Source organism: Dendrobium catenatum, unplaced genomic scaffold (assembly GCF_001605985.2).
Source record: "Dendrobium catenatum unplaced genomic scaffold, ASM160598v2 fragScaff_scaffold_1400, whole genome shotgun sequence".
Taxonomy (NCBI): domain Eukaryota; kingdom Viridiplantae; phylum Streptophyta; class Magnoliopsida; order Asparagales; family Orchidaceae; genus Dendrobium; species Dendrobium catenatum.
This window is the reverse complement of record NW_021319862.1, coordinates 161396-174695: the sequence shown is the minus strand read 5'-3', so window position 1 is coordinate 174695 and position 13300 is coordinate 161396. Positions and strand designations below refer to the sequence as shown.

The 13300-nt window shown below is 35.8% G+C and overlaps 1 protein-coding gene across 8 annotated transcripts in view; it reads right to left on the bottom strand.

Annotated features, from left to right (window-relative positions):
* Positions 1-2331: 2331 nt before the first annotated feature.
* LOC110106909 (ubiquitin carboxyl-terminal hydrolase 22) overlaps positions 2332-13300 on the bottom strand; it is an 83167-nt gene continuing 72198 nt past the window's right edge. For 4 of the 8 annotated variants that reach the window (XM_028699862.1, XM_020836993.2, XM_028699865.1 and 1 more), the window contains one exon: positions 2332-2531. Coding sequence is in view for 1 of the 8 variants with exons in the window: in XM_028699866.1 (XP_028555699.1) it covers positions 2521-2531 (11 nt within the window). In the remaining 7 variants the exon portion in view is untranslated. Of the gene's footprint in view, positions 2581-9905; positions 9983-10084; positions 10158-13300 lie in introns of all 8 variants that reach the window. The other 4 variants (XM_020836991.2, XM_020836992.2, XM_028699864.1 and 1 more) reach the window with 2 other exon arrangements.

The window sequence follows — 13300 nt, the reverse complement described above, 5'->3', positions numbered from 1 at the left end:
TTTCTCGTAATTTAACAAAATTCTATCAATAACAATTCATAAACCTAACTTATGTACATCGATCATCTATAATCGAACGCTCCATCAAAGTATTTTTAAGATCTATGATCTTTAAAGTATTGTCATAAGTTAGGAAATTATCAATTTACCTTCTATTATTAGTCGTCGCCTTAAACTTCTCATCATTAGGAAATTTATCAAAACTCAATAAAATATTTAAATCAAATAAGAACATATCAAACCTTGTATTCTTACATCTAATATTGAGCACAATGGAGTAATTATCCTTAGTATCAAGAACCTACCTTAATAAGAGTGCTTTCTTCATATGTGTATCTTAGTTAAAGGATGCTTAAGGCAGCTCTTTTACCCAAAAAAAAAGTTCAAGCTTGGCTTTAAGAACTTAAATTAAGATTTTAATTTTTTTAAAAATAAATACTAAAACAAACCTTTAAATTCCCGTATTATAAATTATCCCAACAACATGAACTTAGCCTAGCTGAACCATTAGCATACCTATCAGATGAGTTATATAAGTTCAAATCATAGAGCTCTTTTTTTTTTTTTTTTCATTTAATAATTGAGCTCTTTTTTTAGTTCATTTAAATGGCAAAAATTTTAACCCTCCCTTATCTTGTGAAACTAAATGAACGCCTGAAAGCAAAATGAGCTCCAGGAATGATAAATATTAAACTATATTATATATTAAGTTTAAGTCATAATATTTTAATTTTTTTTATTTTCTATATTATAAACTTTATATATTCTAAAACGGAGTTTTAGTACAAAAATAAAAAAATTTGTACTAAAACTCTGTTTTAGAAAGCAGTAAAAAAGCCGTCCCAAACGAAGCCTTAGTAGTGAAGGTAGTTTAGCTTTAGACCGTTGAGCGGACATTTAATTTGAACAAATTTGGACATTTTAGTTGCTTGGGGAAGTTAAAAAGTAAGTGAAAATTTAGATTAGAAGACCTAAAAAATTAAAATCGTACTTTTCTGGCAGAGAAAAACAATAAAACAAAAGTTTTGCCACGATGGAAAACAACTGTTTATTACCCAAAGCCACCTCTTTTCCTATGCGAATTTTTACGGACATCCGGACATCTAATTCAGACGCGCCACATCATCCAAATACACTGGAGCCCAATATATTTTAATGACGTGATGCATCTAAATTGATGCCCGGACGAATCCGAACACCGAACATAATAATTTGCCCTTTTCTCCATTTTATTTTTATCTTTCTTCGTACTTTTCTTTATTTACTCTTTTTTTTTTTTGTAGTACCAAATTTAGAATCTTATAATTAAACTAAATATCATGAGTAGTTTTTATGGTATTTTCTACATCCAAACAAACCAAATAAATAATTTCACTCCATTTATTTTACAATCAACTAAACAGTTTTACATAAAAAGAATGCATTGCATTTGCTTTATATTATCTACATTGTATTCTTAAAATACAAACAAACAGCTCCACAGCTAAACTGGCATATAATAGTTAGAATAGCGAACCCCGTGTCTCAACAGAATCTAAATGATGGAGAGTAAGGTTTTAGGACGGTTTTTTTATTACTTCTTAAAGTAATTTTTTAATACAAAAATTAATTTTTTTATACAAGAAAGCTACTTTAAAAAGTAAAAAAAAAAATCCCAAACAAAGCCTAAGGCTTTCTTTGGGACAGCTTCCTTACTACTGTTTAAAGCAGCTTTTAGTATTAAAAAACTATTTAGAAAACAGGAAGAAAACTGTCCCAAACAAAATCTAATACTCTTAATATTTGGCAGTGTTCAATGAATTTTAGTAAGAGAAACTTTAAGATACGTCCAACAAGATCTTCCAGCAAAAAGAAATTACACCACGAAGGCATATATCGTTGAAGACTACTAAAATATGGTGAAAATTTGCTGATGGTGAAAATCTGAATAGAAAGGAACCAATACAAATTCCAAAAATTATTGAATTAAGCGACCATTGATTGGCCTATAATTAAGAGCAATATCGTTACCTATAATAAACAAAAAACAACGAGAAATAATATGGTTCCATAGACACCATGTCATTGGGGGAATTTATTGTTACAGCGCATAGGCACTGCAAAATATATGGTTCCATAGACACTATGGTTTTTTTCTTGCTTCTTAAAGCAGCTTTCTATTAAAAACTAAAAATTTATGTACTAAAAAACTGTTTTAAAAATCAGTAAGAAAGCCGTTCCAAATGAAGCCTTGAGACGGCTTTCTTACTGCTTCTTAAAGCTGCTTTAACAAGTAATAAGAAAGCCGTCCCAAACGAAGCCTATAAGTGCGTGCAAATAATACCAGTTACATACGAGGCAAAAAAAATATAATAGTGAAATACAATATCCTCATGTCACATTTTGACAAAATCTAATTTGTCCCTCTAAACATTTTAATTTATGCATCTAAAATAATAATCTAGATGTGAGAGAATCTTTTCTTTGATAGAAGTAAAAGAATGTTTGCTGCCTTAAATGACTCTGCCAAGCTTCAAATTTTCAACACATACCTGTTAAAAAGGAAGGCACCATATAATCATCAAGCTATTGGGAACTTACCTGGGCAAGAAAAACACAATTAACAGAAAGAAATCCATTATCATCGCATCTAAAAAAGTACGCATTAGATCCAAATTTATCCATGAACAACACCTTAACTCCAGTTGCAAAACTATCTAGGCTATATTTTAGAGCAAAAAAGGGGCAAGTGAGGAAAAGAAAAAAGCTCTGAAGTTCTATTTCCATTTTGTGAACAATAATTGACATGAATCCCAATAAATGCATCTCAACTCTATATTTATAGGTTAAGAAGGCTACAAGAGAGGCTGCATACAAAAAATAAAAAAAAAATAATGTATGAGTTGTTTGTTATAGACTCATGAATAGAATTTTAAAGACTACATATATACAAAACTTTGGTGGTTACACATGTACTGGACTCTAGTGTGGCCCTGAAACACCTTCGATGAGTACCCTTAAAGAGCCTTCAGCGAATACCGCTGGCTGGTGCCTCTAGTGACTTCTTCCAGCATACAAGTTTTCTAGCTATGGCGTTGGTTGAATTGCTGAAGTTGTTATTGTCAAGTGGATGAGCATTTCCTGCCTTATAGGTGAGTGACCATCGATTTATGGCAAGTTCTCTTGAGATGACTGCCCTAATTAGCAGAGTTCTTTTGAGATAAGTGCCTCAACTGAGCAAGTTAATCTAATGTAGTTCTTTCAAGGTCGTTGCCCCCTAGTTGGGATAACTGTACTTTAGTTGTATCCCTCATAACCAAGGCAAGGGTCCTCTTTAGTCAAAATCTATTAAGGCAAGTTTGCCTGATCTCTTTTGATTCCTCAACAAGACTGTATGATCTCTATGAATTCTTAGACCTGTGCATTAGGATATGCATTTAGTTCCATGATTCTCTTATACCTTCTAATATGTAGAATCTAATTGAGTTAACCAATCGGATTATTTTGTTGCCTCGGACCTCAAGTTTGTTATGCTTGCTGGAGAGTTTACCCCTAATTTTTTTTTTCTCGTACAACGCCCAGCACTGTATACCAGAGTGCCCTGCGTTGTGTTCCTGAGCGCCCCAGCGTTGAACGATAGAGCGCCGCAGCGGTCAAGACATGGCGCAATGGCAGATCAAGATAGAGGTTTAAGCACTGCAGCACCCCAAACTGCAGCTATGCGAGATGAACTGGACGGTTTTCTTTCTCATTTTTTTAAAGGATTACATCCCTTGGGGTTATTTACTTGTCTTTCTTATATTTTGGATTGGTTAGACATTGACAATGGTGCATGTGAGAAGAGAAGAAATGAGAGTGAGAGAGAAGAGAGATTTATGCTTATTTCTCTCGTTTTCATAATGAATTTCTTAGTATCGTGTGGCTCCGTAATTTTTTTTTTCCATATTTTGAATTTTTCCACGTTAAATCTTGGTGTCTTTTATTTTTTTGTTGCTTTTACTTTCTTGCTTGTTTCATCATTATGGTGTTTACTCCTCATCCCCAACAACTTGTATCAGAGCCAGGTTGTTTAGTTCGAGTGGTAGTAACGACGGATGAAACAAGATACAAGATTAAAAAAAAGTTCAACGATTCGAACTTCGCATTCTGGAGGATGCAAATTGAAGAATTTTTGTATCAGAAATTGTATTTGTCGTTAGAATAAATCACCAAAGAGCTAGATTCTATGACTACAGAGTGATAGGTTCTTGGCTGGACTACAGTAGATTTGATACGGCTTGCATTTTCCTCATCTATTGCATTCATCATTGTAAGTGAGAAGGGACTATAGTCAATCTCATGGCCACACTAACTAAGATGTATAAGAAGTCATCAGCCTCAAACAAAGTGTTCTTGATAAATAAGCTATTCAATATAAAGATGTTGAACAACACCTCAATGGTGGAACACTTGAACAACCTGAACACTGCGATGAGTAAATTTTTTTCAGTTGGCATTATTGCTATGAGTAACTCTTCAGGAAGTTGAAAGCTAAACTTCGAAGATATTACAAGGTTAGTGCTTAATGAAGAGGTTCGTAGGAGAACGAACGGTGAATCTTGAAATTATACTCTAATGTTGAAGCAAGAGGAAGGGATTTAGAGAGAAATCCAAGCATTGAGAGATTTAAATCCAAGAGAGGAAAGTCTACTTTAGGTAGAGGAAAAGTTGTGTTGGAGCTATGAAAAGAAATGTCACTTGAAGAAGGATAGTACAATTCCGAAGAAGGGCAATGGTGAAGGTCAAGAAAAAATCATTCCGCAAATGTATCTACAGAAGAATGTCAGTCAGACTCTCTGATTTTATCTCTGGACAAGTTTGAATCTTGGGGGATAGATTCATGTGCTTCTTTTCATGCAAGTACTAATAAGGAGGCATTTAAAAACTATACTAAAAATGATTTGGGTAAAGTGTATCTTGGGGACAACAAACCATGCAACATTATTAGACAAGGAGATATTGATATCATAATGTTGGATGGGTTAATTTAGAGACTCGAGAATGTTAGGCATGTTCCTTGTCAGAAGAGGAGTTTACTTTCTGTGAGTAAGCTTGCAAACTTAAGCCATGTAACATCATTCATAGGATATACGTGGAAGGTGACAAAATGGGTTATGGTTATAGCTCGTGATAGTATTAAAGGCACCCTGTATGTTATCAATACTATAACAAATTCTATTAGAGTAACAAATTTAGATGTTAATGGAGGTATTTGTGATGAGGACATCCGACAGTGGAGAGTTTACCAGAGAAGAGGCTAGAGATCTATGACCATGATTGATTACACCAATTTTTTTGAGCTATTATTTGTATTTGATTTATTATGATATCTTTTTCGATTTTACCCTCACTTGAGGAAGTAGGTTCATGTGACCCCAGGGGAAACTTTTGTCTTTTGGTTTTACTATTATAATTTGGCTATTTATAGCCCCCTTCTCTTCCTTATAGAGGATGATGATGATAAAGAAAATTTCCTGCACTTGTGTTTTGGTGAGTTTGAGATCTCTTGTAAGAGTTTGAAATCCCTAGGTGAGGGCAACATACTACCCACCAGCTGCAGGAAACGTCCAGGCTCGTGGTCCACCTCATCCACCAACCTCCTCCCCTCTCTTCTCCCCAAACTACCGGCCCCATCCTCCCATCTCTCTCTTGGCCGAAACGCCACACCCAAAAACCCTAAGGCGACCCCACCCTTCCCCCTTTCTTCCTTGGCCGAACTCCAAACCCCCAAACCTTAGGCTGTCCCCCCTCCAACGGCTGGTCACCCATCCACTCCCTAGCCGTCGGCTCTATCCCCCTTCCCTTGGAATCAAATTTTCAAACTTAGCATTCAAGCACTTTCCAAAATTAACCCCTCTCACACTTGGAAGTCTTTAAATTCAAATTTAAATGAATTTGAATTTGAAAATTATTTCCTAAAATAGAGAAAGTTATTTTAGGAAAGTCCACAATTCATGCCCTATTTGAGTTTTAAATAAGAATTGATTTAAATATCCCTTCCTATTTTAAAGTTCCAAATCTATCAACCCATAAATCCTATCATTAAATCCATACTTAGCCATAATTCCTCCTTTCTTATTTAATATTTCATACTTAGCAAGCTTCTAAATTCCTCCAATTAAATCCCCTACTCAACCTAACCGTCGGCCCCCATGCTTACACATGTCAATCACCTAATGCTGTCTTCCCAAATAGCTTCTACTCCAGGAATTTGATCTCCCAAGATGCTGTCCATATTTCCTAGGCGTTCGAAACTTGCTGTCCAAAAATTCCAGCAAGCATAAACCTATTGTTTCGCTGTCCAGACCCTCTTAGTTGCTGCCCGGAACTTTTCCCGCTAGCTGTCCAGAGTTTCCAGCACAAGTTAACTTGATGTCCAACTTTCAGAACTTGTTAGTTTGCTATCCACTCATGAATGGCCGACCCGGAGCATAATCACGGCTTCGTATTTGATGATCAAGGATTAATCAACATTCTCTGATCTCCATTCTTCGACATAGATCTTGAGAACGACCACTCCGTCAAAGAATATGTGGAATGAATCATCTTCTCCCTTGCAGTCGCTATTGATCAACGACAACCTCCCGTTCAGTGGCAACTCTCTTCCGAATCCGGACGAAGGTGAACTCTCTCCCGAATCTTCTTCCTTCTAAGTCTTCCTCGATTGTGGCATCATGAAGATTATGCAAGCTTTCTATGCCTAACCAATTATTAAGAGTGTGAGTGAGGGATCTTAATATTGACTAGTCTAAATGTTAATCTAAAGATTTCCTTCGAAAACCCCCACGTGATGCAAAACTTGATTTGAATTGGTTATTTTGTGCTCCTAATAGGTATCATGTAATTGATTGCCTAAGCTAATCATCTCTTTATTGTTTTCAATCTTTCGTTTAAATCGTTAGAATTTTAATAATTATTCATACTCTTCATCAAGCGTGTAATTTCATAATTAAACATCAACCTACACATATAGTTCTACATAGCTTTGGCATTGAAGATTTGGTCATATGAGTAAGAAAGGTATGCATTCACTTCTTACTAGAGGAAAGCTTCATGGTTTAAAATCTATAAATTTAAAATTTTGCGAAGACTATGTATATGCCAAGTAACACAGGGTGAGTTTTTCAAATACTGGTTGAAAGGTCAATTTTAAGAAGTTGGAGTTAGTACATGCTAATGCATGGGGTCATGCTCCAATTACTTCAATACGAGGATCTTTGTATTTTGTTATATTTATTGATGATCACAGTAAAAAAGTACAGGTGTACTTCTTAAAACACAAATCAGATGTGTTGATGCTTTTAAGAAGTGAAAGGCCCAAGTTGAGCTTGAGAAATGTTGAAGCTCAAGTGTCTCAAATTAGATAATGGTGGCGAGTATCATGATAAAAAGTTCAAAGAGTTTTGTGCTTTGAATGAGATTAAGCATGATTTCGCTGTTCCAACACCACCACAACAAAATAGTATTGCAGAGCGTATGAATAAAACTATCACTAAGCATACCAGAAGCATGAGGTTACATGTTGGTCTATCCAAGTAGTTCTAGACAGAGGCAGTGAATACTGCAGTTTATTTGATCAATTGCGGTCCTTCAGTTTCTCTAAATAAGGGGTTATCTGAGGAAGTCTAGAGTAGAAAGAAGGTTATTATGTCCCACCTCAAAGTTTTTAGTTGTTCATACTATGTTCTGTTGATGTAAGATCAAATATATATTTATTGAATATGGCTCAAACAAATTTGTTACAATTTATGGGATTATTAGAATAAAAAATTCACCAGGAGCAGAATTATTAAATTCAATGAAAATAAAATGTACAATGATAGAAATGGGACTCTTGAAGATTCTTTCAAATATGTTGAAATTGAGGATGATGATGATCAAGAAGACAAAGCTAATAAAATATAGAGAATACCTTAGACACCTACTACTGAAATTAGGAAATCTAGCAAAATCTCAAGGCCAGTACAATGATATTCTCCTTCCTTGTACTATCTATTACTGATAGATAGTGGTGAACCAAAGTGCTATGATGAGGCCATTCAAGTTGACGGTTCAAAAGCGTGGAAGCAAGCCATTGATAATGAGATGCGTTCACTTGAGTTGAATCAAAATTGGGAGTTGACAAAGTTACTAGATGTCAAGAAAGCGCTGCAGAACAAGTGGGTTTACAGACTGAAAAAAAAGAACTTTATGGAGGCAAGCACTACAAGGTCAGGCTTGTAGTTAAAAGTTTTTAGCAAAAGGAATGAGTGAACTTCATTGAAATTTTCTCCACTAATGAAAATGACTACAATTAGAGTTGTACTGAGTATGATAGTAGCAAAGAATTTATATCTAGAACAGATGGATGTAAAGACATTTCTTCATATTGACCTTGATGAAAAACTGTACATGGTGCAATCTTAGGGATATATGATCACATGTAATAAAGATCTGGTGTGTATGCTCAAGAGAAGCTATATGGGCTGAAGCAGACACCAAGATAGTGGTATAGAAGATTTGACAGATTTTATGTCAGATAATGGGTACAAGAAGTGCCAGGATGATCAGTGTTATTTTTTCAAATATTTTGATAGTTGTTATATTATTCTACTTTTGTATGTGGATAGTATGCTGGTTGTAGGGTTAGATATGAAGAAGATAAAATATTTGAAGGAATAGTTTTAAAAAAAGTTTAAAATAAAAGATCTTAAGTCCAGTAAAGAAAATTCTCGATATGAGAATCAGTAGAGATAGAAGTGCAAGTATAATGAAGTTGTTCCGGGCTGAGTATATTGAAAAGGTACTTCAGAGATTCAACATAAGTGAGGCAAAGCCAGTTTACACTCCCTTGGGTAGTCACTTTTAGTTAACCAAGAAAAACTTGCCTAAATTTTAAGCAGAGGAAGAATAGATGAAGAAGACTTCGTATGCTTCAGCAATTGGAAGTTTGATATATGTTATGATCTATATGAGATCTAACATGACATATGCAGTGGGAATAGTTAGCTAATTTATGAATAACTTAGACAAACTTCATTGAGAGGTGATGTCACACCGATAATTTTACCCCCCCCCCCCCCCCCCCAAAAAAAAAAAAAAAAAAAAAATCATCTTAGACTATAACAAAGGAGGTCTATGTAGTGACTCCAATAACATCTTTTATGATTATTAAAAGTGAATGATATTGAAAAGTGAAATAAGTCATATATGGGAAATATGACTGCACAAATAAAGGAGAAAGATCTGACGAGATAAACCTACACTCTCAAAATTCTAAAAGTTGAAAATATAGACATAAACTTGAATAAGAGAACAGCCAAAATCCTAAAAGTTGAAAATTCAGATCTAACCTTGAAATGAAAAAACTGGAATAGTGAAAAAGTCTATAACCATCATATAACTTGTATAAATGTGTTGAACAGTAAATAAAATAGAAAGTGGAGTCATGTAGTTCTTATATTTAGTATGAAAATATACATGCGTTTTACATTAATTGTCAGCATGTTCATTATTATTTTTTATACATTGCTTGTGTATTTCATTGAGCTCTAGTTTGTTACCAGTGGTTGTACTGCACACAAGGGGAAGGAGCTAGTGGAGTAGTAGTCAGGACAATTCACTACACTTTTGTGTACATACACTTTTTGGGGCTATCTGAGTAGAAGTTGTACAGACTTTTGAGTATGTAAGTAAATTTTAAAAGTTTTAATAAAACTCTATATTTCAATTGAGATGTGCATTTTATTTGAGATATAATACGTATGCTTCATGTTATGAAGTATAATGCTTGATATGATATGTTAGGATATTCTAAATAGACTACTTATTCTCTGATTCTAATAGAGGCATTTCAGAATAGGTGTTAGTAAGGAGGTCTGTTCAGATTCTCCTTCTCTACATGTTACCTTAACATTGCTGAATTCTTCCTCTATAGTAGCCCACACTTCCGCCTCCCAGCTCCTCTGCTTGCCCGTTGCTTGCTCTGTTCGAAATCCAAAGAAAACAGGTGGGGAAAGGGAATGAAGAGAAATTGTAGTTATGCTTATTTACTTACTCCTATTATACAAACTCCACTAACTCTTACCACTTAAGCAGCCGTAGGATCCAATTGATCAGCTGCTGAAGTCATGCATGTGTTTGTAAGTGGGAAACAGGATCTGCCACAACCATACTTATTATTAATTAAACTGCTACAACACTAATGAATGAGTTGACCTTTCATTTAGTTAATTAACATTTAATTAAATAAATTTAATAACTTTAATTAATAATTAGTTCAGTAACGGTCTAGATATGGCGCCACGACGAATCAAGACAGAGGTCTGAGCACTGCAGCGCTGCGAGACAGCTAAACAATTTTCTTTCTAATTTTTCTGAAGGGCTATTTACTTGACTTTCTCTTATATTTTGGGTTGGTTAGATATTAAGAGCGGTGCATGTGAGAAGAGAAGAAATGAGAGAGCGAGAGAGGAGAGATCTATACTTATTTCTCCTATTTTCATAGTGGATTTCTTGGCGTGATGTAGCTTCGTGGTTTTTTTTTCCCTATTTTGAATTTTTCTATGTTAAATCCTAGTGTCCTTTATTTTTCCACTGCTTTTACTTATTTTTTCATTATAGTGTTTACTCGTTATCCCCAACATACCTTTGACGAGTAATATGCAAAAGGAACAAGAGAATTAAACAAGAGTATTTATTATTTTCTCTAACTAGTAAAGAGAAGTTGGCAAGATTTATTGCCCTAAAAGATTCTTTCATTAGGAAAGGTGCCTTATTTATAATTCAATATTGACATTGATTTGACTTTTAGTGAGATGAGCTATAAATAGGGGTTAAGCCCCTTTCTTTGAAATTTCTTTTCTTTCTTGATTTTTCTTTGAACTCATCTAAAAATGGTAGATCGCACTCTGCAAGTCATAAATGTGGATAGCCTTAAATTACATAAGGAAAGATGCCCTCAGGAAAGGTGCCTTATTTATAATTTCAATATTGATGTCGATTCGATTTTATGTGTGGTGAACTATAGATAGGGGTGTGTTGACGAATATTTTCGCATCGACTCAACCCCAATCGAGCCCGACTCATCGCGCTCGATCAACCCAATCGATCGTTGTCGAGGCGAAATTGACCCAAATTAAGCTTCAATTTAATTAAATTAAAATCAATCAAATTAAATCAAACCCCGTCGAGTGTCGTCGAGCCCAATTCAGCGCTGATTCGAGTTTAATATCATGAAATTAACTCGATCGGATCCAAATCGATCCAAGTCGAGTTTGATTCGAACTAAATTTCAGCCCAAATCAACCAATTTGGGCTGTGACTTAGGGCTGAGATTTTATCTCAAATCTTGCCCAAATTTCATGTCAAATCCACCAGAAAATCTACTTAGATAGATTTTCCCTCGTTTCGTGGGGAGAAATGATGTTTCAGGCGGCTCTCTGCAGGAGCCTCAAAGCAAACGAAGGAGAGAGGGGAGCCTCATTCGGCTCCCCTGTTGTTTTCGTTTGGCCTGTCCCGATCCAGAGAGCGAGAGAAGAGGGAGCTCCAGGCGAAATCCTTGTCTGCACAGCAGGCTGCGTCCGACTACGCGCTCACGTGCGAAAGCTCTGCTCGCCCTGAAGCCTCTGTTCGCGCGATCTCTCCCTGTTTGCGACCTCCCAGTCATGTGGAACTCAAGTCCGACTCCACTTGAACCCTTGGCCGAGCCCTCCAAAGGTTCCCTCTCCCACATCCGCCGGATCTTCCGAAGCTGGAGCGGCTTTTCCTCTGGAGGAAGGCTTCTACTCCTTTCTTCTTCAACTCCGGTGAGTTCGTAGCGAGTTGGAAGCTATTGGAAGTTTCCAAACAGCAAGTGGAGCCTCCAAGACATTCCAAATAGCAGTCTTCTTCCCTTGGGAGCACCTTGGACAACAAAGGAGGCACCCGGAGCACCTTGGACAGCGGCGGCGACGACCAGAACAGCTTGGACAGCGATCTTCCTCCCTTGGAGCAGCTTGGAGCAACTTTGGAGCTTTTGGATTGGAGCTTGGACAGCGATCCGGAGCTTGAATCGGAGCTTGGACAGTGCTTGGAGCTTGGATAAGAGCGTTAAGACAATCCAGAAGAGGTATAACAATAAAACTTAGGCGAAGTCCTAAGGCCCCCCTAGCTGTTGATGTGTTGTTGACGTCCCCAAGCCCTAGGTCCCTAGAAACTTTGATTTTTGGTCTCCCAAAATCTCTCGTTGGCTGTCCTCTTCGGAAATCAGTGAAAATTTGGTAATTTTCATTTGTGGATTCTCATGTGAGAGTTCCGAAAGGATTTTAATGCGCATAGGGGTGTTGGATTGGTGTCCAACACTTCTCAAATGCATGATTTTGCACTCATATCGTATGGCTTAGTCTTCACCTACAATGAACCATAGGTTTTGATGATATATTTCTATCCTAAAGTGTAGAATGAAGTGTATGTTTCATTGCATTATAAGTCATGTTTCTTTCCCCTAATGCTAATATTGTGCCAAGAACGATCTAGTGCATTAAATGACATTTGTTGAGTTTATATTTTATCTAAGAATTGCAAAATCATGTAAACATACTTATTTAATTTCAAATGTTGGATGAGCTAATTTAGTGTAGTTAATGGGTTTCCAACACCTATGACTACACCTTGCCTTGTGTTGAAAATGTACAAGTTTGCTTATGTGATATCTTATATTTGAAAGAACATGTATAAGGGATTATTTTAAAGCTTGCAACTTGTTCAAATTATGTGCACATTTCGTTTATTCATAGATTGCCCAAAAATGATTTATGGTTATGTGAATGTGCATATGTTTGGAAGCTTGAGAATTTCTTTGAGTTATTGCGAATTTTTGATCATGAACTTAATCAACATGAATAGCATTGTGGTTAGGTCCATGTGTAATATCTCGCAAGATTGGGTAATTGATTGTTCTTAATCATGCAAATCTCTAAATTTGGAAACTCAATATTGTGACTTTAACACATTAGAAGCATGCATACATTAGAATTCGTAGCTCTTTGTAAATTATGACATATGTACGCAAATGAATTTGAACGGCCCAAAGCAATATCTACTCATTATGAAATCCTTCACATTACCCCCAAGGGTTTAGTCGATGATTTCATAATGGAGAGCCAATCAAGATCATATGTGATACTTTACAAAGCTCAAAGTTTAGAGTTAAAACCATCACATGCTTATCCCTAGGCTTCTATTCCTATCAAATTGATCTTGAGGACATCATTGGAAGCTCTCAAGTCTCCTAATCATGTCAAAGTTGATTTAGGAATCCTTT